The sequence below is a fragment of the Perca fluviatilis genome, chromosome 14, assembly GCF_010015445.1.
Source record: "Perca fluviatilis chromosome 14, GENO_Pfluv_1.0, whole genome shotgun sequence".
NCBI classification, from domain to species: domain Eukaryota; kingdom Metazoa; phylum Chordata; class Actinopteri; order Perciformes; family Percidae; genus Perca; species Perca fluviatilis.
In genome coordinates, this window is record NC_053125.1 from 27,238,477 (window position 1) to 27,265,299 (window position 26,823).

The 26,823-nt window shown below is 39.6% G+C and overlaps 3 protein-coding genes, 1 long non-coding RNA gene and 1 pseudogene across 5 annotated transcripts; 2 read left to right on the plus strand and 3 right to left on the minus strand.

Moving 5' to 3' along the window:
- Positions 1–1,310: 1,310 nt before the first annotated feature.
- Positions 1,311–11,432, minus strand: LOC120573277. Its single transcript, XM_039822924.1, has 9 exons — positions 11,374–11,432; positions 10,883–11,128; positions 10,661–10,726; positions 4,077–4,193; positions 3,293–3,370; positions 3,062–3,121; positions 2,831–2,905; positions 2,484–2,590; positions 1,311–2,125 (listed from the first exon to the last, which is right to left on the minus strand). Exons 2-9 carry the CDS (start codon positions 11,112–11,114, stop codon positions 2,099–2,101), a joined length of 762 nt encoding a protein of 253 aa, XP_039678858.1. The 5' UTR covers positions 11,115–11,128; positions 11,374–11,432; the 3' UTR covers positions 1,311–2,098.
- Positions 11,433–11,548: 116 nt separating this feature from the next.
- Positions 11,549–13,651, minus strand: LOC120572560 (Fc receptor-like protein 5). Its single transcript, XM_039821885.1, has 5 exons — positions 13,624–13,651; positions 13,388–13,498; positions 12,253–12,312; positions 11,695–11,958; positions 11,549–11,616 (listed from the first exon to the last, which is right to left on the minus strand). Exons 2-5 carry the CDS (start codon positions 13,416–13,418, stop codon positions 11,549–11,551), a joined length of 423 nt encoding a protein of 140 aa, XP_039677819.1. The 5' UTR covers positions 13,419–13,498; positions 13,624–13,651.
- Positions 13,652–14,602: 951 nt separating this feature from the next.
- LOC120573274 (cilia- and flagella-associated protein 251-like) lies at positions 14,603–21,342 on the plus strand. Of its 2 annotated transcripts, XM_039822917.1 has the most exons (6): positions 14,603–14,921; positions 15,302–15,419; positions 17,180–17,521; positions 17,805–17,915; positions 18,583–19,323; positions 20,029–21,342. In XM_039822917.1, the coding sequence occupies exons 2-6, from the start codon at positions 15,308–15,310 to the stop codon at positions 20,538–20,540; spliced, it is 1,818 nt and encodes a 605-aa protein (XP_039678851.1). In that variant the 5' UTR covers positions 14,603–14,921; positions 15,302–15,307; the 3' UTR covers positions 20,541–21,342. The 2 variants fall into 2 exon arrangements, with proteins under 2 accessions (XP_039678851.1, XP_039678850.1); XM_039822916.1 differs by having other exon boundaries at positions 14,607–14,921; positions 18,583–21,342.
- Positions 17,451–17,873, minus strand: LOC120573280. The gene is made up of 3 exons (XR_005641678.1): positions 17,777–17,873; positions 17,639–17,671; positions 17,451–17,552 (listed from the first exon to the last, which is right to left on the minus strand). It is a non-coding gene; the product is annotated as an uncharacterized LOC120573280 (long non-coding RNA).
- A 1,117-nt stretch (positions 21,343–22,459) lies between the features above and the next one.
- LOC120572561 lies at positions 22,460–26,751 on the plus strand (annotated as a pseudogene).
- The last annotated feature ends 72 nt before the right edge of the window (positions 26,752–26,823 follow it).

Below are 26,823 nucleotides of genomic sequence, written 5' to 3' on the forward strand. Positions count from 1 at the left end.
TTCTTACATAAATGACTCTCTAAACATAAAAAAAAACGTGGCCCCACTAAATGAGAATAAACTAAACTGAAATGCATATTGTGCTTTTCTCAGCTGCAAACACAGCAAAAGGACAGTCTTGGCTAACTCTGTTTGCTACTGTCTGGATGCCTCGTGCTCGGACCGGGCTAACGTTAACCTTAAATCTCTTTAGAGGAAGAATGTGCGCCAGTCGCTAACATAGCAAAGCCACTACTGCTATCTACTGGCGAATGATATGCATTAAGCTACTTAATGTAAGAGCAGGTGAGTTTTCTACTGTGTTTCAAGTTACATAATGCATTTTAATAATAATAACCAGAGCAGTAATGGCGGGGAGACAAAGGTACACAAACTAGCTAATACAATAGTAATTACGTTTTTATTTTTCTTAACCACTAAAATATCCAGTGTGCCACATTTTACTTTTTGTTGTGTAGTTAAAGCTTTTAGTAAAAACCAAACGGGTGTCATTTAAACTAAACATTTTACCTACTTACTTACCAATATGCTGCAGTTTCACAAGAAAAAGAAAGTTTTAAAAAACGGACTTCTGCACAGCACGTTTCATAAACTTCGCATCATTTAAAACTAGCAACAAAAGTACTGAGCATGTCACTTTCTTGCACTTCAAAATAAAAGCATTTCCTGTTAACACTGCCCACAGTAATACTCAATAATTACCATTTGCAAGTTTATTATATTTCACACATTGACTCAAAATATGGTAAAAAGTATGGTTTACAATTTTCTTTAAAATATGTTTAAACTAAACAATGTGAGTTATTAGAATTGGTTTATATTGAAAGCAAGTATGTATGTATGTATGTATGTATGTATGTATGTATGTATGTATGTATGTATGTATGTATGTATGTATGTATGTATGTATGTATGTATTCATGTATGCATGTATGCAGTGTGTTGTGTTGAATTCTTTAAACAGCAGATATTGTTTGTTTGTCCAAGAAAAGTTTCCTTTGGAATAATAAAAAAAAAATCTATCATCTTATCTCATCTTACAACTTTCACCTTAAAAAATGGATTCAAGTGTATTTCAATTGTAAAAAATAAAATAAAATGAAATAAAAATGAAACACTTTACGATACAATAACATGACACATACTACCTACACTTCATTGTGTACCTTTTAACTCAGATGCAAATTTGAGGTACATTGTTGGAAAAATTAATGAATGGATTGATGTATATAGGGTTGTAATTGTTTATTGTATTTTTTTTTTTAACTGGACAGTCTCATACTGTCTGAGGTGCAATCACCCCTCAGAGTCCACAACAGTTGCACAGGTACACTATAAAAGGACCTTTTATAGGACCTATTTCATTTAAGATGCAAATTCAGGGGGTTGCTCTACATTTGCTGGGTTCACGCTAGATTTCAGGGTTAACTAATGAGTAAATAAATGGATTACAATATATATAAGGGTTTGGAATGGGTAAGGCAAGGCAAGATGGTTCAACTGTAAAATGGTACGATACAAAGTCTTGTCATTTTGGAGATGCTTCGAAAAGACATTTATTGTTTATAGTATCACATTCTGCAAAGAAGCATCATAAAGTCACAGGTTCCATGTAAATTATTTTGTAAAATGTACTTTAGTAATACAAAACACACCTCAGATATTAACATAACCATACATAACATTATAGGACAAAGTACAAACATTTTTTTGAAGTGACAGGTGCTTTTTGTAATGCAGTCTATTGTTCCACATAGCTTAGTTTTCAAATACTTTGTTTTTCATTTCTTTACTGATCTTATTACTAAAAACTGACAATATTGTTACCAAGTTGCAGTTTGCTTTGCTTTAAGTTTTACAAATAGTGACAGATACAAAGTACAAATACAATGATATCAAAATGTTTGATCCAGCAGAGAGATTACAACACAAAGAACAAGTAGTTTTCCTTACTGACCGCGTACTCAACTAAATATATGTTGTTGTTAGAGAGAACCAATTGCACTACTAAATACAAAAAGTTAATTCAAGCAGTGTATTTGACGTCTCTAAACTTTCTTGTACATATAGCATGCTATAAGCAGTGCCTCCATCTCTTTTAGCAAGGTGTTTCTGCCTCTGTGATCTGTAAGACACACATAAACCACAGAATTAAATGATGTTTACGCACAAGACAGTACATTAAAGAGTAACTAAACCCAGGCTATAGGCTGCAGTGGCTACAGGCTATAGTGGCCAAACAGTGGAATCACAACTTCCGCGTATGTCACGTGATGACATGGCGAAAGAGACGTCTGTAAGTCAGTGGATAATTTTTTTCGAGCGTCACCCCATGAAATGACTCATTTCAGATAGTTGCTTTAATTTCACACTGAGCATGAAGTTACCTTCTCTGTCTTTCTTGGCCTTATGTGTTGGTAATACAAAGGTCTGGCGAATTTGATTAAAAATAAATATAAAGCCAGTGTTACTGTCAGTCCTACCTCCTCAGTCTCCTGGATGAAATCATATTCAGGCTCCTGATCTGTAAAAGTTGGGTCTGTTACTGCTGATGACGCTGCTGTCAATGTGAAGCTGAATACTCCTGGTTCTGGAAATATGGAAACAATTGAAATTGTCTTAGCCTTTGGTAAGATTTCTTCATCATAGTAACCAATATTTTAAAACACTGAAATTTTTTTGGTCATTGGCTCTGTCCCATTACTTTAATGTAACCCCTAAGGAAAAGTGATGGTGTGTCAGTGTCGTCCAAAACAACCCATGTAACTGTTACAATAATGACCAGACCCAAACAGAATCTGTGGATAAATTATTAAAATAAAATAGTAACCATTTTGGAGACCTGGCAATGTATCATCGCTGGTAAAAGTGGAGTGAAAAGACAGAGGCAAAGGTTCGTCCTTATCTGAAAAAAGAGACACAAAGTTAGTAAGACATATTGCATTAAACTGTAGCATGGTAAACTTTCAAATAAACACAGGTTAGTTTTGACCTAATGTCAGAATGCTACTTTGGGCCTGTGGAGGACTGCAGGCTGCAGGGGTTGAGGGGCCCCTCTTACCTTTTTCTGTCTGTGGTTTTTTTCTTCGGTTTGTGTGGAGGCTCAAATTATCAGCAGCATCTGCAGTGTCAAAACCATGACACATTTAGTCAATGTGACTTTGTGAAAAAAGAGGTTCACATACATTTCTTGTCACAACCTCAAAGTAACATCTATCGAGTTACTGTTACTAATCTTTAAATGCAGACGGATGAAAAGTTGATCACTTTACCTCAAAGTGCCTTTAATTACCTTTCTTTTTCTTCTTGTCTTTTTTGACGACGGCGTACAGGTCCTTGTTTGGATCACTCAACATTACCTCCAATAAGACTGAAACATGAAGGATGTTTATTATCATCCTTTGGGCTGTTTCAGCAGAATTATTTTGTAGAATCATTTAAGTGAGGTATGTAGGCAGACATATATACGCAGGTATTCACAGAAAAAAATAGGCATTGCATTCAACATATGAACACACATAGACATACAGTACAGACGGAGGTGGGGTGAGGTGTCCCAAACACCAGTAGGTATTCAGGAGTATGTAATAAGTGAGTTTTCCTTTTCCTGTGTTATAGTACATAGCCTACTATATACATAACTTCTTTATAAATAACTTCCAATTAGGGATGCCCTGATCCTGATCTAAGTTCTTTAATAACTGCAAATAGGCCAATGTGGTACTTACTTTTACTTAAATTCTACAGCTGTAGCCCTCTAAATTCGGCCCACAATATTTTTCACAAGCTAATTGATCTAAATCTTGAAGGTTCTCGGAACTGCAAAAACACTCCACTACAGAGTGGTGCGTCTTTTACATCATAAACAATTTGTGTCAGAGTACAGACACCGGCTGCAGAGAGCCTGAACACAAACCCGACAACAGCCAAGTTTTATTGTGGCCTGTTATTTATTCACAAAAAGTTATTCACAAAATGAACATTAATTAACCACATCTGATATGTCCAGCATAACCAAGTCAATCAACAGAATCACCAAACCTTTGATTTGTGTGTATTAAGTATACTTTTAGTACCAAGCTGTTTCTTCCAGTAAAGTAGTCCAATCACCAACAGCTGCAGGAACAATACGACAGCAACAACGGTCCAAAGTAGGATGTAGATATGGTGGGAAACCATCTCTTTGTCAGATGCTGGAAAGATGACAAAAAGGACTTTGTTTTTGTCAGACAATACAATATTGAATATAATGCAGTTTGTGTTGGAAACGTTCTGGTCACAACTTGCACATTGCAGCTTTATGCAATTAGTTTAAAAAAGGCATTCTTCTTAACCCCTTATCTTTTTACCTCTTAAGCATCTTTAAGACTGTTTAAATCGATGTATTCCACACTATTTAACAGTATCATATATATTATGTACCATTTGATATAATGGAAATATTTTAAATGTCTTGTGCATCATTTTAAACACATTTCCCTAAAAATTGCCTGACATATTTAGGGTTTAGAGCAGGGGTCGGCAACCTTAGGCACGCGTGCCACCATGGGCACGCGGGACCTTAACCAATGGCACGCTGGCAATATGTGTGCAAGAGAGTTATTGATGTGTTGAAATCATGGTTGAAATGCTGAAGCACTCTCTCATCCGCATGCCAAATTACAACGTTCACAGTTGCCGACCTCATAGGTGCCGATACCGTGGGTGCTCCGGAGCTTGAGCATCCACGAAAAATACTGAGCACCCACGTGTGCCAGACTGCCAGTTCATTTTTACATTCATTTAATATTAAACATTGCAGGTGGTGCTAAGTGGAGCGTCTGTCATCGTGTGATTGGTCATGTCGGTGGCATTGATTTATAACTTCCCACGAAGCTGATTAAACTTCTCAACTCCAATCTATCTGTGAGAAGTGGCGCTGTCCTGAGTTGAAAGATAGCTTACTTTACGGCTTTAGTATGGCGTGTGTGTTCGTGTCGGCTGCTGTCCATTGCAAACATTTTTGACTAGCCTACTTTTTTTTTTTTAAAGGGTGTGCGTGTGTGAGCACCCACGGAGGAAAACATAAATCGGCGCCTGTGCGCAACCTTATTTACGGTTGTTTGATTGACCCATATCTCTGACTGGGAACAATACAAAGAGGATTACCAACGGCCGCCGGGGCAGATGAACTAAGGCTAGTCTTGTTACTGTAAGGAGGCTACAATTAAACCTTCGTGAGTTAAAAGTCAGTACTTATCAGTGCACTCACCTGTGTAGACCGGCATCAACATGTAGAAAGCGATATTTCAATCTGCTCTGTCTGCTCAGTCCACTCTTGTCTACCGCGCTGTTTCACGCAAACAGAGCTCTACTCTGCAAATAGCACATTTTCACAAAACAAGCTAAAACAAAAGCTGTCGGTTTGTAGTCTGTTTATCTTAGTTTGCAGGGAATCTTGAAATTTGGACAAATTCTCATAAACTTAAGCTGTCTGAAGAAACCATCCTCTCCGCTGGAGCAGTAAATATGGATGCATTATAAGACCAAAACAAATACATGTGGCTATTTAATATGCACGTGAATGACGCAATTGTTATGTGTGTTCTTCATTCTTGATAATGATGCTGGTTGTGTTATTATTTTGCTACAGCATCGTTTCATTGAAAATGAGGCATACAGGACCTGCTTATCAGTCCATTCTTTCAGAACACAAGACAAAACAACCGACGTGAGAGGACGCTGGCGCTGGTTATTCGCCGCTTCTCCGTCTGCTATTCATCTGCTATTCGTCTGCTATTCTCTTGTGTTTGTGTTCGCTGTACCCCCTACCTCTGGACAGCCTCTGTACCTCTGGACAGTCTCTCTGCTGGTTCCCGAAGCTGCCTGGGGCTCCTTGACCGGACTCTTGCCTCGTCGGTTAGCCGCTAGCTAGCTGCCCCCGTTCACCAAACGCGTGGCGGCAAATCCTAGCTGCTTCGGCGGCTAACCCGATTGCTGACCTCCTCCTCATAGGCAACCTCCACCAGATGCGAGCCGCGACCAAGACTAGACATTCCTCTCCTTCGGTCATGCTGTGGATCATTTTGGCAATCACCTCATTCATCCATCTCCACCTCCACCTCTGTGCTCCTAGCCCACGGCTAACCACTATCACGGAGCTCTCCGTCCCTCCGCTCGCATCATGATCAAATATTCAACTCTGCAACTGGTCCACTTGTCAACTACTCCATTCCATCCTGCATCCCAGTCATCAAACAGCTCGGACTTCTACGTCGACGCCGTTACATCCACAGAAGCTCTCGCCGCAAGTTTGTTTTCTTCCACCACGGACAATCCATTCCATCCATCTGGTCACCTGCACGCTCTGTTGCACCTGTCCCACGTCATCTGAATGCTTCACCCACTGGTTCACATAGGGCTGAACGCATCATCAGGCTACACAGAAAACCCGGACCGGACTACAGTGCTTTCCCCACTTCACATACACTCAATCATACTCTCCAATCATTTGCTAATCGGCTCACTGTCCCCCTCAACTGCAATACCCCACACCCCAACGACTACACGCACTGCTAACCGGACAACCTCAGATCTCTCCAGCCTGCCCCCATCCCACCACCCTCTCACCATGCCAACTTTGCCCTCCTCAACACCCGATCGCTCAACAATAAAGCCCCTGTCCTCCATGAACTAATCCTCGACAACACTCTTGACTTCCCTTCTGCTCACCGAAACCCGGCAACAACCCAACGACTTCTTCTCCCTCAACCAAGCATCCCCCTGGCTACAACTACATCTGCAAACCCCGCCCCTCCCACCGTGGAGGTGGCCTCGCCGTCATTTTCAATCAGAACTTCCGGATCACAGAACTCACCCTCCCCTCAGTATCATCGTTTGAATATCTCGGCTTCAAAACTCTTTCCTCCATGACAGTCATCCTCATTTACCGCCACCTAAAACCAAATCCCTCCTTCCTCCTCTGATTTTACTGAACTCCTCACACTAGCCTCATCTCTCTCTCCACGTCTGCTGCTACTCGGTGACTTAAACATCCACATGGACTCCCCCACATGCAAGCTCTCATCAGAATTCAAAATTTTACTGGATAACTTCTCTCTCACCCAACATGTCACATTCCCCACCCATGAAAAAGGTCACATCCTCGACCTGGTCTGCTCCACCAACCAACCAGTGCTCGACCTCCATCCATGCCTCTTTCCCCTCTCTGATCACAAACTGATACGGTTCACCATCCCTTCTCCAACCCCACCCGCCTCCTCAGAGAAATCACCTTCCGCAACCCCAACCTATCAATCCCCACCATCTCTCTGACCTGCTCTCCACCACTCTCCACCTGGACTCAACCCTCACCTCACCCGATGACCTCACAGACCACCTCAACTCCACCTTGTCTACCTCCCTCAACACCCTGGCCCCCTCAAAACAAAACTCGTCACTTTTAACACCTCTTCACCCTGGTACACACCTGCGACCGAAAATGAAACCAAACTGGCCGCCAACTTGAACGTCTCGACAAAGAAATCATCCCTCACAGTCCATCATGAAGCCTATAAATCCCATCTCATCGCCTACAAAGATGCCCTCATTGCTGCCAAATCTGCCTACCTCTCCACCATCCTCACCGACCCCTGCCAAAACCCCAGAACCCTCTTCTCCACATTGAACAACCTCATCAAGCCTCGGACCAACAGCCTCCTTACCTCTACTCCGGATCTCTGCAACTCATTCCTCCACTTTTTCACTGACAAAATCAATCTCATTTACAAATCCCTATCCCCTGTATCTGACCTTCCAGGATCTACTCCAGCACCTACCTTGGACCCTCCTCTCTCCATCCCTCCAGACCTCCCGACCCCTCCTCCACACTTCCTCTTCTCCCAGTTTAACCCAGTCACTCCTCCTGAAATCTCCAAACTCATCAGCTCTTCCAAACCCACTACCTGCTCCCCTTGACCCCCTCCCTACTCCACTTCTGAAGTCCTGCCTCCCGGTCCTATGCCCCTACCTCACTAACCTCTTCAACTCCTCACTGTCCCTTGGAACTGTCCCCTCTGCTTTCAAAACTGCCGCTGTCACCCCAATCCTTAAAAACCTGGTCTGGATCCCTCCTCTCTCAACAACTACCGCCCAATATCCAACCTCCCCTTTCTGTCTAAAACCCTGGAACACATAAGTCGCCTCACAACTACAAACCCATCTTCTTGCCAATAACCTATTCGAACCTCTCCAATCTGGTTTTCGCCCTCCCACAGCACAGAAACCGCTCTCCTCAAAGTCCTCAACGACCTCCTCACCTTTGCTGACACCGGTTCCCTCAACATCCTCATCCCTCCCTCGACCTGAGTGCAGCCCCCGATACTGTGAGCCATAACATCCTGCTCACCAGACTCAAAGACCTCGGTATCGACGGTACTGCACTCAGCTGGCTCCACTCCTACCTTTCCAACAGATCCCATTTCATCTCTCTCCACAACCACACCTCTGCCACAGCCACAGTCACTCAAGGTGTTCCCCAAGGCTCCGTGCGGCCCCCTCCTCTTCATCATCTACATCCCCCCTCTTGGTCAGATACTCCGCCACTTCAACCTGGACTTCCACTGCTATGCTGACGACACCCAGATCTACCTCAGCACCAAATCCCCCACAATCCTCCCCTCTCCCACATCAACTCCTGTCTGTCAGCTATTAAAACCTGGATGCAACACAACTTCCTCAAACTCAACAGCGACAAAACAGAATTCCTTCTGATCGGCTCCAAATCCACACTCAGCAAAACCAATACCCCCACTCTCACCATCGGCGGCACCATTGTCTCCCCATCTCCCCAGGCCCGCAACCTTGGCGTTATCTTTGATTCCACCCTCTCCCCTTGAGCCTCACATCCGTCAAGTCATTAAAACCTCCTTCTTTCACCTCCGCAACATCGCCAAAATCAGACCCTCTCTCACACCCCCGCTGCTGAAAGACTCATTCACGCCTTCATCTCCTCCCGACTGGACTACTGCAACTCACTTCTCCTCGGCATCAGCTCTACCAACATCAACCGACTCCAACTGGTCCAGAACTCAGCCGCCCGCCTCATTACCTGCTCCAAATCCTGGCACCACATCACTCCAGTCCTAAAACAACTCCACTGGCTTCCCATTTCCCAACCGGATCACCTACAAAATCCTGGTCCTCACCTATAAAGCCCTCCACCATCTGGCCCCTCATACCTCACTGACCTCCTCTCCCCTTACCAACCCTCACGGTCCCTCAGATCCACCTCAGCCGGTCTCCTCTCCATCCAAAAGTCCAACCTGCGCTGTTTTGGGGACAGAGCCTTCTCCAGAGCAGCTCCCAGGCTCTGGAACTCCCTCCCCCAAGAGATCCGCACCTCTGAGTCCCTCACCATCTTCCAGTCCCGCCTCAAGACCCATCTCTTCACCTCAGCCTACCCATAGTCCACCTGCCCCCCTCCCTTTTTCATCTGTATCTTGTTTTGTTCTACTTGTTTTGTTTGCTCGTTTTGTTTTGTTATGTTTTTATAATCTACCCTGCCCTGTAAAGCGACTTTGAGTCCATGAAAAGCGCTATATAAATTCAATTTATTATTATTATTATTATTATTATTCATCATTAAAGCTGGGCTTTTCCACAACTTTTTGCTTCAGGCTCTTTGACAGTGATATTTTTGTCAGCCCATTTTCCACCAATCAGGACTGCATACTAAAACCATGTTTCCATAATAATAATAATAATAATAATATAAAATAATAATAATAATAATAATAATAATAATTACAAGGTCCTGATTATGAGAAATAAATGTTATCAAATGTTGCTATGGAATAAAACTACAGATTCCCTGGATATTACATTTTGATGTGATTATCATAAAAAAATTAATGTTAACATGGCATACTAATAAACAAGACATTTTTAAAAGGGCACTTCATATCAAAAAGGTTGCCGACCCCTGGTTTAGAGGAAAGATCTTCAACAGGGGGTCTGGGACCCCTAGGGGGTTCTCAGATTCTCTGGAGGGGGACCTCCAAATTATTGTCAATTTTTGAAAGTTTTTTCAAAAATGAAAATGTCTTAACATGAATCCTACACATTAGCAAATATAAATCCCCACTGATGATAGGCTGACTGGCCTATAGGTAAGGTAGTCACTAAGGCCATCCATGGATACAGTTAATCCCTAAGGATTCACTGTGCCACTTGTACTATGTGTAAAATTAAAAGATGATCCACAAAATCCTGCCAACAATCATTATTTTAATAGCTTAGTATTTTATGCACTAAAAAGGTATGTAAAAAGGCTGTAGGCCACCGTACATGTTATTGTAGGCCCAGTTTAATATGCTACTTCATTCTATACAATATATATACAGGGTCCCTGCTCCAACTCTCTTACAGTTAAGTGGTCCTTGGCTTAAAAAACGTTGAAGACTTTTAGATTTTTTTGATTTTTAGGTTTAGAACTTACACGATTAGTTGATCAATGGATTTTTGCAGCCCTTGTTCAACTGCGTCTAAAGACAAAATTGTTCATACCAGATTCTTGCCTGCCTGCTTATGCACTTTGGGTTTACGTTTCCTGCTCTGACTGTGTAGCTTTTGTCGAATACTATTATGATCAGCAACCTGGTAAACTTTAGTTTTACCTTACCTGTTCTGTCTGCACGTTGTGTGTTTGAGTCCTCACTTTGTGTCACTGCGCCATCATACTTCTCTTCTAGAATTTAAAATAAAGTTCTGTGAGTTCAGTGTTTGGCTGCGTTAGATACATTTGTACTGACTCTACCACTTATGTAGAAATGCTGTTAAGACGAGCAGCTAGCTAACACCATCAGTGTTATCAGCCGGGGCTGCAGTAAAAATATACTCTCACTTCTGACAGTCAGCCTCATCTCTGCTGATTCTCCAGCGCCAGAGATACTGCACTGGTAGAGTCCTTCATCAGACTTGGAAACACTCTGGATGGTCATTTCTCCTGTAGAGCTGCTCCTGATGATAAGACCATCTTTATAGAAATCAGCTGGGAGGTCAGAGGGAGCTTCCTTTGTTCGACAGCGCAGAGTCACAGCTTCTCTCTCAGTCACAGGAAGAGCAGGAATCTCCATGATCACATCAGTACCTAACCAAAGGCATACAAACATTTCATGTTAGATACTAGCACATATTTAGTGGTTTATTTTTTGTTATATGTGCTTACCCTGTTCAGGGTTGCCTATGCCATCATGCATTGAATACCAGTCTACCACATGGCTAACAATAGCCCAATGAATCATTGAACAATGTAGCAGTTTGTTCATGTGTGCAGTTAACTCAATGATATGTCTGAAAGGCTGAGAGTTATATAAATTTCTTTTTTACATTTACCTATGACAGCCAGCCGACTCTCTGGTGATTCTCCAGCTCCAGGGATGTTGCACTTGTAGTGGCCGCGACTTGGAAAACACTTTCAATGGTCAGGTTTCCTGTAGGACTGTTCCGATGAGGCGGCCATCTTTATAGAAATTGGTGCTGGAGACTGGAGAAGGAAACTTAACTGTTTCTACAGCTCAGAGTCAGCGTCTCCCTCCATCACAGGAAGAGCAGGACTCTCCAGAATCACAGAACCAGCTGAACAGCATTACAGAATGTTTAGAAGCAGAATAAATGCTAAACTTTAGTGATGATATCTACACACAATCAACCTACCGGTGACAGTGATGTTGACAGTGTTGCTTCTCTTTCCTCCTCCAGCTTCACACCAGTATTCTCCACTGTCTGATTGAAAGACAAAGTCAATGGTGCAGGTCACTGTTGACGTTACTGTGTCATTTGAACATTTTGGAATGAATTCCTTGATGGTTCTCACTCTGCACCCAGCTGAAACATTAAAACCCTCACAGGTAAAATGGACAGACTCATATTCAAAGAGCTGCAGTCTGGTTGGAACGATACGAAAAGCTGCATCTGAAACTGAAAAATGGAAAACACAATTAAGGAAGAACTTGGTTTCCAGACAGATACAAGGTGCATTCTATAATAAGAGGGAAATCAAAAAACAATTGAAGAATCTACAGCTAAAGAAGACCTTGTCTATGCCATAGATGTATTATAAGAACTGGATACAGCATTAAAGGAGGGGCCTCCATTTATTTCTATCAGAGTTGCTCAGTAGCGCATGAAGCATTCATCGAGCCAAAAGTTACCCAGATGATCGGTGGGGTTAGGGCTTAGGGTTAGGGTTGGGAACAGTTAACTACTACTTACCAGGTGTCTGAGGATAACCATGCTGAATATGGGCAACCAGCAACATCAACGCATTAATCACTAGAGACACAAAAGAGAAGAGATATGTGAAAAAATGCTTTTACTGTAGGTAGAATTATTATTCAATCACTAAGTCATATAAAATCGTTATCTTGTTAAAATGTTTTTGCAGCTGCACAACACTTTAAATGCTAAATATAACGAATGGAATGTTCAGATATTTTAGAATGGATTTAATCAAATGCCTTAAATTATTCACATTGGCATATAGCTTCCATAAAAGACATCTGGCCAAAAATATAGAAATATAGATGTTATTGATGCAATCAATATCTTCATGGTTTGATTACTAGGGGTGGAGCTGATTTTGGTATTCAGCAGAGTACAAACAAGGGTTTAATAAATAATACCTATTTATTTTGTAAAAAAAGAAAAGAAAATATAACTCATAACTGTGCCTTCTTGTGTGCCAGGAAAACTTAGGAACCTGCAAAACATATTACATTGCACCAGTATTTAGTTTTGATTGGAGATTTTTACCTTAACTTGCTGAGGTAGTTGATTATGTTACGTGTCTTTACTTGCAATATGTGAAGAGGAGTTTGTGTGAGTTGTCCTACACTTTGTGCTCACTGCTCAGTCAGCCTGTGTCACACGGTTGCACATTGAAAAAATAGAACGCTATTTATAGCTATACTAGCAACGTTGCTGTGCCACATTTACACATAAACCAATATAATTCACTATGGTTCATTAATATTGTATTATTTTATTGAAGGATACTTATACTAACAAATCATATTCTAAAATAATAATTGTAATAAAAACAAAACCACGATTATTACACCTATATCCACACTTATTTGACTACAAATACAGACAATGTTGGTGCCTCAACAAATACAGATCAAATACAAACACTAGGCTCTGTGTTCAAACCCAATTCCAAAAGAGGAACGTCTTTAATTCTACATGTATAGATGGATTCAGACATCACACAAAAATAGAGATATGTTGAACTTTTTTCAACATTTATCTCTAACATGTTTGTGTTGCTATCCTTTCATTTCTATTTTGTGTACGGTTACTTGTAGAGCAACAAGAAATGGGGAAAACAGACAAATGTAGTACTCACACAGTGGGATGCAGAAAGCTGTAACCTCCATGGTGTCTTGCTGCTGACTGTCTGAGCAACAGGCTGATAAAAAGCTAAATACAGCATAATGCAGTTGAGAACTTCCTCTTCCTGTGCACACGATTTCTGGTGTTAAGCAGACTTCGGCTCTTGTTTTAAAAACACTTTGCTGAGGCAGATGTCCTCTAAAATAATACATGATATTAGATTTGCACAAAAGGGGCATAAATACTCACCTGTAGTGCGCTTAATACTTCAGTTCCCTTTCAGTTCAGTAGCACCCTGCAGCTAAATCAAATGGAGACATTTAACCAGCCAAGCAGTGGAAAGTAGGCTATTTAAAATCCTAATCGTAGGCTTCTAGGTGCATAAAAGTTTTTTAAGTTAACTTCTAGGAGGGACTGATTTTCCCAACAAAATAACATTTTGCCCTGACAATAATTTTACAGATGATATAGTCACCTAAAAGTAAACTCATTCTCATCAACAGGTTCGTATGAAATCATACAAAAAGTTAGGCACAACAATTCGTATGATAACCTACAAAAATTCCGTGTCATGTAAAGACCGTTCACATGACAGTTAAGTTTAGCGGCATTTACATTTAAATTAAGCCGACAAAAGGTGGCTGTGAGTCTGGTCAGAGTACTGTCAGTAGATTTATTTTACAAAGAGTGATTACAGCACATATTCTTTCAATCCAATTCATTTAGTAGGTTTCAAGCTATCTCAGTCTGGACCAAAGTGGTAGGCCAGCAGACGTTGCCATCCTTAGAGCCTTGCTGCAAAAAAAGGAGTTCTGATTGGATGATTAATACCAAAGTATAGAGGGAGGAGAGATGTAAGGACCTAGAGAGCAACTTTGCATATAAGTAGGTCAAGTTTCTTCCTGTTTGAACTTTTGCTGAACTCCATTTATCTGAGCTAGATGGGTGAACATAAATAAGAAGTCCTTTGCTGCCCCCTGCAGACATTATATATCTCTCTCTCAGGTTGCCAAAACTACACAGAACCTGCCATTGTTCCTGTTTCATTGACTTCAGATGTGTTTTCTGCTGTAGTATTTTATACAGTAATAATGGTGATAAGTTACCTGGCAACTGGATCAAAGTTCAGCCTGTTATTTATATGTAACATATTAACTAAGAGACATTGAATGCAAGTGTGAAATCAGCTAAAGGCTACATCACAGAGCCAGTATGATTATTCAAAACTTACTGGTTTGACAGGTAAATTTAGCAGATTGAAATGTTCTTGGTAGTGGGAAGTCAGTTGTAATTATGCAGTAATTATTTCAAGAGAATATTCAACTGCTGCCTCCGAAGAAACAGCATTGTTTTAGAGGCATTTCTATCCGGAAGATTATATCTGAGCACATGGAACTATTAATACATCAACCTTTTTATTACTACAGGTAGAGTAGGATTTATTAGGCTGAGCAGAGGGCAGCACTCTAGCTGAGACTGAACAGTTGTTTGTTTGATATATGGACTTTGACCGTGTGCAGCTCACTGACTGAGAAAGCACGCAAAAGGTAAGACCTTCTTTTTACATTAAACTCTTTCTGTTATGAATTGATTTTTAGTTTAGAGGAAATTGCAAGTTTTTTTTATATGAAAGCAAGTTTGTTGTCACATATGGTCCCCATTTATACGCAACTCTTTTTTTCTAAAGCCCGGGCAGGCGGACTCATGTACTCAAAATTGTACAGAAAAACTCTTTTAAACAATAGCTTCTTATCTTCAAAGGAATTAAATAAATAATTGCTGTATAGGAAATACAGAACGGACCTAATCTCTGACTGTTTGAAAATATATCTTCATTTGATATTAAATGTTTATTTTGCCAGAATATAAAAAAAAATTCCACATGATATTTTTGTGAATTTAATTTGTGGTTCATTTCAATTCCCAGCTCTGCATGATGCCTCACCAGACGGACAGACTGTCCTGTAAATCCCCACTCATTGTTCGCACCATGTTGATTCTCCAATACGCTGTTGCCCTTCTTTTCCTGGCACACTCAAATGAAGGTAACGTACACATAAACATGATTATGAAAGGTCATTATTTTGGAATTGAGATGCAATACTCTGCACTACCCGTATGTACTAAATATGGTCGACAAAACATTAGAATGTAGTCCAATACAAAACTGCCAGTAACTACGACCTCAGTAATAAACGTAGTGTAAACAAAAACTGAAGATTAGATTGATTTATAAATTGATTTAAATAATTTCGAACATGTAAAAAAAGACATATAAAAAATAATAATATTACACAAAATAGATTTCCGAAGTGGACACTTAATTATTAAATTGTTGTTCCAAAAATACTTAATCAGAGGACATTTGGATGTTAATGGATACCAACACTGCCTTTTCTTTTTGAACCAACTGGTAGTTTAATTGTTGTAAATCAAATCCTTATTGTTGCTTCTGTCATTAAATATTGAATGCTTCAATACTTCAAACCCACCCTGGCTGTTTTAAAATTATTATTCACATGTTAAAGACATCCTGTTGAGTGTTCTGTATTGTACTGTATGCCAGCGGCATGGAATTAACTTATGAACTTACATTTTTGACAGTTATAGTTGCTATTAGGTCTGTGGCGTTGTGTTTACAAAACTGGATTTTAGTTTTGAATGATTTGTATGGATACAAACAGTGCCTGAAATGGGTCAGTACTCACCAGTAGTAACAGCACTTCTAATAGTCCAAAGTACAGTACCTTACTTACTTAATTACTTACTAATTGTTATTAATAGTATTATTAATAGGCTGATATTTATTCCAAAATAGGCTGTATATCATGGTTTATTGGGAAGACGGCACTGGATACAACATTGCCTTTCTAGGGGCTGATACTTTGTGCCCACCAGATCACTGCGTCTTCCTAGGATTTATATTACATATATGCTGTTGTGCTCAGTACTGTGCACCATGCTCTGGGTGTAACTGGTGCACAATGTTGCAATTTCAGTGGCACAGCCAGACATTTCTCAGAAGCCAAAGTGTCAGCCACACACTCCCTGTGCAGATAAACTCAGTGGTCAAAGTGAAAGTGAAAATGTTTCTTGTTTGTTTGACTGATATGGTTTATTTGACTTTAGCAGGTCAGTTAGATAACGCGGTTATAATGGATAATGTCTGGGGTTATAGTAAGAGTTGATCATTAACTTGTGCCTGTGTGTCGCTGTGTCTGTTTTTAACCATGGCTTGAGGGATTGCAATCTCAGCGTGTTGGCCGGTTGGACTTACTCGCTTATGCCTGACACAACCTGAAGTATAGGCCGTCAATAAGGGATCTCCAGAGTTCTAAAAATCCTAATGCACTGTAATTTGATTTGGGGGGGGGGGGGATCCCGCTAACCATCCTATCCAGTTGCTCTTTTTATCTCCTTTTATAACACTTTTATTCCTGTAAAACGCTCTTTCAACACTAACCCTTTGGGTACTATTTAAGGGGACCAGTGGTTTAACCACGTTTAATATTTATTAAACGTGGTTTAATATTATTAATATTACTAAGTAATATTACTTGTTTAATATTATTAATATTACTAGTCTTTTTGATGTCTAAACTTAACTGTCGTCACTCTATGATGGTGTAACAGCTGCTATGCTGTCACGTGACCGTTAATTTAATAAGATATATAAGTTTTCACACAATATCATCTGAACCCAGTTAATGAGAATGTGTTGACCTTCTTAACATCATCAACATGTTAACATTGTTACCACAGTAGGAATTGTAAAAAAACAAAACATTTAATGTTTCTTTCTCAGGTCAGTCTCAGGCGACTGGTCAAACTCAGTCAATAGTGGCATTGGTCGGCAATGACATCACTTTGCCATGCCATGTGAAACCTGCCATGGATGCCGGTAACCAGATGCTGGAGTGGGCGAGACCTGACCTGAAACCCAGATTTGTCCATGTGAGGCGCTTCGGTGACGACCGGCTGCTTGATCAGAATCCTTCCTACAAGGGAAGAACATCGGTGTCCATCGATGGACTGAAACAGGGAGACGCTTCACTGACACTCTCCAGAGTGGAACTCTCTGATCAAGGAACATACAGATGCTTCATTCCAGGGTTGAATACAGAATCCAGCATTCAGCTTGTTGTTGGTAAGTGAACATACTTCTTGATGGGAGTTTCCTTAATTTAGAATTATGCATTCAGTTAATCATCTAGGTAAGGTTTTTTTAATTCTTTATTTTGAAGTTGTAGGGTATAGTACTTACAATTTAAAGAAACCGAACAGAAAGGTCAGGCCACTGAGGATAATTAATTACAAAGAAGAAGACAAAAAGAAAAATATGAGTTATTTATTTATGATCACTTTTACTTTTAAACAGCTGATGTCTAGTATAATTAAATACCATGCTGTTTTGTGTTTTATCCCTCCAGATGATTCTGATTCTGGTTCGACTGCTTATATCATCATCGGTTTGGTTGTTGGCGTTCTGGTGATTCTCGCGGTTGCCCTTGCTGTGTGGAAATGGAGACAAAACAAAATCAGTAAGTCAGGGAACTGCTGTTACAACCCTGAGATAGTTATAGTGGCATAAAGGAAAGGTTTTAACATTGACTGTAAAAATAATGGAAGAAGCGTTCAGCTCTGAAAGTGAAGCCAATGCGAAAGCTGCATTCTATCTAATTCAAAGTCAGTTTCTTTGGAAGTGTATGAGAAAATGACCCACTTTACATGTTCGTTTGGTAAATTATGGTCAATTTCTTTTAAAATAGACGATAAAGCAGGGGATGCTTTAGGACCTGTCAATCAGGAGAGAGGCTTAGCAATGCTAACCATGCTAACACTGTGGACATTAAAATTGCCGTAAACTGGCCAAATTGCCAAACTGCAGTCCACAAACCAATGAGTGATATCACAGATGCTACGTGCAATTTTTTTTTATAGTCCGTGAGTTTTTACACCTTTGTTCATTTTTACAGAACATTTGATATTTTTTTGTCTTGGTAAAATGTAAATATATGTATTTATTTACATATTTAATATCCTCCTACAGCAGTGTTTGTTTTCAGCCATTCTAAAGCAAATTATGTTGCAGCTTCTCATACCCTTGCTGTGCTTTGGCAGCAAATGTCTTTTCATATTAACATCTTTACACTACCACACACAAATATATATTTCTGTGTAACTACGGTTTACTGTTTCTGCACACAGAGTCCAAGAAGCAGCAGGAGGATGAAGAAACACAGAGAGGAGGAGAGAAGAACTCTACAAGTAATGATTCAGAACAGCAATGTCTGATAGAAAGAGAAACAGAAAGTGAACAATCAAAAAAAGAAAGACAGACAATTAATAATCAGAACACGATGGAAGACAAAAATAACCTTGCACGTTCAGGTGAAGGAACAAAACGTTCATATCAAACAGAGCAGGAAACTCACCAGGAGAAGACAGAAGGAGAAACTAGCAATATTCTCATCCAGGGACAGAAACTATGTGAAATTGCAGAGGAAGAGAGCAAATCAATAACTGTAGGAACAGCAACTCCAGGTACCGCAGAGGTAGAAACACAGAAAGAGCAAGAAGAGAGGACAAAGTCTGTAAATACTGAAACAGCAACTCAGAGTCTGATGGATGGACATGGACAACAACAGCAGGTCAGGGGAGCAGCAGAAGCAAATAATGATACTGAAAAGGAAGAAAAAGAAGAGGACATCAAATCTCCTAAAAACAAAGCATCAAGTCAGGGTCTTACTGACGACAAAAGACAACACAATGATCCAACAGCAGGAGGAGGTTCGACGAATGACTCGGACCAGACAGGAGGACCGACAGGGAGAAGTGACGACCCTCCAGTTCCAGCAGAGAGAAAACAACAGCAGGTCAGAGCAGCAGGAGAACCAAGTAATGATACTAACACGGTTGAAAATAAAGACCAAACTCAAACTACAGAAAATGAAGCAGCAGCTCAGAGTCCAACTGATGACAAAACACAACCCAGTGATCCAACAGCAGGAGGAGAGATGCAGAATGATTCTGAATTGATAACGGGACAAAAAGACACTCCATGCACAGCAGAGAGCAGACACAAAGTAGAGAATGGAGACAGGAGAGATGTAGGGGAGAACCCAACCCTTCTTCCTCCTGTTAAACCAGATCGGCTCTCTAAATTAGAACAACAGAAGGATTTGAACACACTGGTCGGACAAGAAGCAAGTACTGATACTAAAACGGTCGAAATTAAAATAGAAACCCAAACTAACGATGACAAAGCAGCAGCTAAGGGTCCAACTGATGACACGACACAACCCGGTGATCCACCAGCAGGAGGAGAGACAAATGAAACTGAAGGAAAAGACACCCCATGCCCAGCAGAGAGAAGACAAATAGTAAAGAATGGAGACAGGAAAGACGGAGAGGGGAACGCAACCCCTTTTCCTCCTGTTAAACCAGATCGGCTCTCTAAAGCAGAACAACAGAAGGATTTGAACAAAAAAAATGAAGTCAACAAAACAGAATCTACAAATAACGAAGAAACAGGTCCAAATGAGGGAGAAACACAACAAAATGATGGACCAGCAGTAGGAGGGACAATGAATGACTTGGACCAGACAGGAGGAACGACAGGGAAGAGTAAAGACCAAACTCAAACTACAGAAAACGAAGCAGCAGCTCAGGGCCCAACTGATGACAAAACACAACACGGTGATCCAACAGCAGGAGGAGAGATGCAGAATGATTCTGAATTGATAACTGTGTCCGCTCCATGCCCAGCAGAGAGAAGACAAGTAGTAAAGAATGTAGGTGGGAAAGATGGAGAGGGGAACCCAACACTTCTGTCTTCAGTTAAACCAGATCTGCTCCATAACACAGAAGAACAGAGAAAATTGGATCAGCCCCAAGCAGAAGTAGAGAGTGATGTGGTGAAAAAAGAAAAAGAGACAGATAAAACAGGACTTCTCCATCAGACAGAGGGAGAAACACGTGAAAAGCCGTCTGTTAAAGATCAGCCAGAGAAGCTGGAGAAGGGAGAGGGAGATGGAGAGGAAGGCACATCATCTGCCAATAGCAAAAGAGAACATCTTCCAGACGTTAATATGGCTCAGGAAGAGACACAAAACGGTGTGAATAAAGGAAAGAGAAGAAGAAACAGGAAGCAAAGCAAGGAGTGATCAAGATAGCAAAAAAGATTCATAGAAAAACGACGAAATCAAAATACCACAGGAGTAGAAGGAGAAAATGATCTGAATAAAGAGATGGTTCTAATTCTTCTTCTCCAAGAAGATCCTCAGTATGTGATGAAGGGACAAACAGACCAAGATTGAAGACAGACCGTAGAGTAAGAATCATTTTAAAAAAGCAATTCAAAGCTGCAGAAAAGGAGACAGCACTGACAAATCTGGAGAAAGAGATGAAAAAACCTAGAGAAGAGAAACAAAATTTTCAAATGAAATGTAAAGAAAAGAGATAGAGAAGATCAATTTAAACTGCAGCTGGGGGAGGTATGTGAGATAACATGACAGGAAGCTTCAGTTAGGGAAGACATGGGTAGAAAAGATAGACCCTGAGACAGAGAAAGAAGCAGAGAAAGAGAAATAAATGACTTTTTCTGGATTCTTATATCTAAAAAATGAGAAAACAGACCTTTAGGACACAAGAAGAAGCAGCAGGGAGAGAAGCCAAGAGCTGCAAAAAGAGAGAAGCTAAAAGATGCGGAAATCTAAAATAAAGAGAAGCTTTTTTACTTTGAGTTGACTTGAATCAGTTTCAACAATAGTTCCATCTTGCATTTCACATGACAATGATCTTTCTCTGTTTTATACATTCACATTCTAGGGTGTATAAAAGTATAGAATTTTGCTTTTTGTGCATTTTTGATTGATAAGAATTCACAAATCTTTGTTGAAGGTTTTCTGAACTGTGTCAGAGGTCTTTTTATTTCCTTTTTATTAAAACTATATGATGTGTTTTTATTTGCTTTCTACAGTAAAGTATATGTGGTGAATGGATCCACTTGCTATTAAAAGGACTCCCTTTAAAACATAAAAAATGTCTGCTTGGCTTGAGTTGTACTCAAAATGCTCCCGTATTCCTTGAAAACAATTATTGAAGACTGGATTTCAGCTGAGGTGTGTAGGTGCATTAGGTTTTCTTTTACTTTTGGATGTTATAAAGTGTTATTGTCTGATTTCACTGTAAATAAAGATCCTGTTGCTGAGGTAAAAAATGCTCTGACTGCACTCTTCCATTATCAGTTTTTGTAGGGTAACGATTCTTTCCGATTAACCCTTCAGTGAATCTTCATCATGTGCTGCATGTCTTTTATGAAACAAACACAAAGATCACAGTATGTCCAGCTTATATTCTGCAGTACTATAAATGTTTACACCAATAATTCCATCAAAGTTCAATGATAACGTAATAAATAATGCCCAACGAGCAGGGGCTGAGCCAGACGTTGTAAACATTTGGGCTAAGCCCATACCTAGGGGGGCCTGGGGGTATGTCTCATTTACACCAGTAATATGCACTATTTTTCATGCCATTTGATAATAGAATATCTAAAAATCATTTGAGAAAAATAGAATGCAAAGATCCTAATTCCAAGTCATAATTTCTGAAGTTTTGCAGGCCACTGAGCAGTTGGGGTTGAGGGCTTGCTCAAGGGCATCTCAGTGGTGGTAATGAGGGGGGGGCAAACGCTGCACTTTCACTTTCCCCACCCAGATTTTATACTGCCGATCAGATGATTGAACCTGCAACCTCCCAGTCCCAAGCTTGCTTCCTAACCTCTAGGCCACCACTCCCCTCATTTCAATATTTTCATTGTAGATTAATCTGTTGATTATATTCTTGATAAATCAATATTAAAATAGTTAAAAAATGTGGAAAATGTTCCCAAAACCAAACCCCCATTTTTTTTCCAACACAAAAAAACCACAAAAAAAAAAAAAAAAAAAAAACTAAATCAGCACCGAGATAGAATTTAGATGTTTTTTTTTTTTCCAATTTTTTTTTGACACAAGAAGAGGAAGTTCTCACCTACATCACACAGTCAATTTGCTTCTCAGACAGTCAGCAGTAAGACACCATGGAGGTTACAACTTTCTGCATCACACTGTGTGAGTACTACATTTGTCTGTTTTCCCCATATCTTGTTGCTCTACAAGTAACAGTACACAACATAGAAATAAAAAGGATAGCAACATAAACATTTTAGAGATAAATGTTGAAAATTTTAACATATTTCTATTTTTATGTGATCCATCTATACTGTGGAATTAAAGAAGTTCCTCTTTAGGAATTGGGTTGGAGCACAGAGCCTAGTGTTTGTATTTGATCTGTATTTGTTAAGGCACAAACATTATCTGTATTTGTATTCAAATCAGTGTAGAAATAGGTGTAACAATCATGGTTATGTTTTTATTACAATTATTATTTTAGAATATGTTTTGTTAGTATAGTAAGTATTCTTCTATAAAAATAATAGAATATTAATGACCTATAATTAATTATATTGGTTTATGTGTAAATGTGGTACAGCAACGTCGCTAGTATAGCTATGAATAGCGCTCTATTTCTTCAATGTGATATCTGCAAACCGTGTGACACAGGCTGACTGAGCAGTGAGCACAAAGTGTAGGTGAACTAACTACAGAGTTTATGTAGGCTAATCTCCTCTTCTCGCTCAAACACACTGCTCTTCACATATTGCAAGTAAAGACACGTAACATAATAAACTACCTCAGCAAGTTAAGGGTTCTTCAATAAAAAAATAATAGAATATCAATGAACTATAATAACTTTCCACTAGTTATATTTAGCATTTAAAGTGTTGTGCAGCTGCAAACAATTTTTAACGAGATAGCGATTTTATATGACTTAGTGATTGAATATTAATTCTTCTAAATCTTTTCCCATCTCTCCTCTTTTGTGTGTCTAGTGATGAATGCATTGATGTTGCTGGTTGCCCATATTCAGCATGGTTATCCTCAGACACCTGGTAAGTATCAGTTACCTGTTCCCAATCCTAAACCCTAAACCCTAAACCCGCCGATCATCTGGGTAATTTTTGGCTCCATGATGGCTTCATGCGCTACTGAACAATTCTGATAGAAATAAACGGGGCTCCGCCTTTAATGCTGTATCCAGTTCTTATAATACATCTATAGCATAGACGAGGTCTTCTTTAGCCATAGATTCTTCAATTGTTTTTTGATTCCCCTCTTATTATAGAATGCACCTTGTATCTGTCTGGGAAACAAATTCTTCCTTAATTGTGTTCTCCATTTTTCAGTTTCAGATGCAGCTTTTCGTATCATTCCAACCAGACTGCAGCTCTTTGAATACCAGTCTGTCCATTTTACCTGTGAGGGGTTTAATGTCTGCTGGGTGCAGAGTGAGAACCATCAGGGAGTTCATTCCAAAATGTTCAAATAACACAGTAACGTCAACAGTGACCTGCACCGTTGACTTTGTCTTTCAATCAGACAGTGGAGAATACTGGTGTGAAGCTGGAGGAGGAAAGAGAAGCAACACTGTCAACATCACTGTCACCGGTAGGTTGATTGTGTGTAGATATCATCACTAAAGTTTAGCATTTATTCTGCTTCTAAACATTCTGTAATGCTGTTCAGCTGGTTCTGTGATTCTGGAGAGTCCTGCTCTTCCTGTGATGGAGGGAGAAGCTGTGACTCTGAGCTGTAGAACCAAGTTGACTTCCTTCTCCAGTCTCATCACCAATTTCTATAAAGATGGCCGCCTCATCGGGAGCAGTCCTACAGGAAACCTGACCATTGAAAGTGTTTTCAAGTCTCATGACGGCCGCTACAAGTGCAACATCCCTGGAGCTGGAGAATCACCTGAGAGTTGGCTGGCTGTCATAGGTAAATGTAAAAAATAAATATATATAACTCTCAGCCTTTCAGACATATCATTGAGTTAACTGCACACATGAACAAACTGCTAAATTGTTCAATGATTCAGTGGGCTATTGTTAGCCATGTGGTAGACTGGTGCATTCAATGCAATCACCTGCTCATCTTAACAGCATTTCTAGAAAAGTGGCTGAGTCAGTACAAATTAATCTAATGCAAACACTGAATTCACAGAATTTTATTTTAAATTCTAGAAGAGAATGGCTCTGTGACACAAAGTGAGGACTCAAACACACAACATGCAGACAGAACAGGTAAGGTAATACTAAAGTTTACCAGGTCGTTGATCATAATACTATTCAACAAAAGGTACGCAGTCAGAGCAGGCAACGTAAACCCAAAGCGTATAAGCAGGCAGGCGAGAATCTGGTATGAACAATTTTGTCTTTAGACGCGGTTGAACTAGGGCTGCAAAAATCCATTGATCAACTAATCGTGGAAGCTCTAAAACAGGGGTCTTCAACGTTTTTTAAGCCAACGACCACTTAACTGAAAGAGAGTTGGAGCAGGGACCCCGTACTACATCTATTGTATAAAATGAAGTTGCATATTAAACTGGGCCTACAATAACGTGTATGGTGGCCTAAAGCCTTTTTACATACCTTTTTAGTGCATGGAATACTAAACTATTAAAATAATGATTGTCGGCATGATTTTATGAATCATCTTTTAATGTTAAACATACATGTGGCACTGTGGATGGCCTTACTGATCTTACCTATAGGCCAGTAAGCCTATCGTCAGTGGGTATTTATATTTGCTAATAATGTGTTGGATTCATGTTAAGACATTTTTATTTTTATTTTTTTTTTACTTTCAAAAATTTAGAATGAAAAACAAAATGATGCACAATACATTTAAAATGTTTCCATTGGATCAAATGGTACAGACTATATAACAAACAGCGTTAGAAAACAATGTAAAGATAAAATGTTGCAAGTTTTGTGCAATTTTTCTGTTGCATATATTTCATATTTAAAAGATATATATATATATATATATATATACATATATATATATAACGGTTTGTTAATTGTTTAAACATCTAAATAGTTTTTTTTGTGTTTAAAAATTGTTTATTTAATTACATTTTGAGTTTCTAATATGTTGCAGCAAAAACCGCTTCTACCATCTCTCAATCAGCTAATGAGGAGCCCATCTCCGATGACTCTGACCGCCCTCATCTCCAGTCACCTAATAACCGCCCTCGTGCCCTCATCCTGCTGTGGATCACTGTGACTGTTTTAATGGTGGCGTTGGTGCTGGTGGTGGTCTTCCTTCATATTAGGAGACACAAAGGTACAGAAAAGTAACTACCTCAACATTAGCTGTATGCCAAAGAACCACTTAAACAAGAAAGTAACTGTGTGAATCAATTCCAAGAACTGAACATAACTTTATGTTGCCTTCACCAAGCTCAACCTATCAACTACTTTTGCTTTTCTATCAAACAGCTTCCTCAAAGACAACAGCAGCAGCCTCACACTCAGGTGAGGTGTTGTAGTTCTTACATTTTCCTACTTTTCTTTTTTAAGACCGCCAAACTAAAAGTAAATCTGAATGCATAAAAACAATCTTTGGGTACTATATTCATGCAAAACATGTGTACCTGCCTGTCAACCTTCTGCTTCTTTGCATGAAAAAAATCTTGATTTTTAGATTTTTCTACCAACATTTCCATGTTCAACATGTTTCAGTCTTTGGAAAGGACACTGAAGACGATCCAGACCGTGTGACGTATGCAGTCGTCGTCAAAAAAACGAAACAGGACAAAGGTTTACTTACTTAATACGTTTTTCTTTAATTTAATGTGATGTGAGTAACACTACAAGACTGTAATGAATAACTTATGCATTCATTATTGGTGAGTTATATAAGCACACATACACTCCCTACTTTGAGAGATAAAGTGTTACTTTAATGTCTGAGAAAAGTTGCTGTTCACATGTTGAAGCTGTCAGTTGAGGTGCTGGTTAAGACGTGTTGCACAGCAGGACTGAGATGTGAATTATGTTGACATCCTCTCAGCGTGTCACATACACTGTGTTTGGTTTTAAGGTGATTGTTCCTTTGAAGTGGTAGCTCCGACCTCGTGGAACGCTCTTCCTGTTAACTTACGTTCTGCAGTCTCGGTTGACGCTTTTAGAAAGCATCTGAAAACATACTTGTTTCAACTGGCTTTTGTCTAATGTTTGTAATTTTGGGTTTTATTCTTTTAATCCTCATTTGAACTGCATTTGTTGTTGCTTGTTTATTTTCTGGTTTAGATTTTAATGTATTTTAATCAAATGGCTTTTGTGTGAAGCATTTTGTGACTGTCTGTGAAAGGTGCTATATCAAATAAATTACTTACTTACTTACTTACTTACTTACTTACTTAGATGCTGGAGACGCCGCTGATATTTTGAACTTCAGCCTTGAGTCAACACCAAACCACAGAGTGTAAGAGGTGAGAGGCCTTTTGAACCCGTTCAGTCAGTCAATATTAGTATTTAGTATAACATTTTCTTTTAGGTTT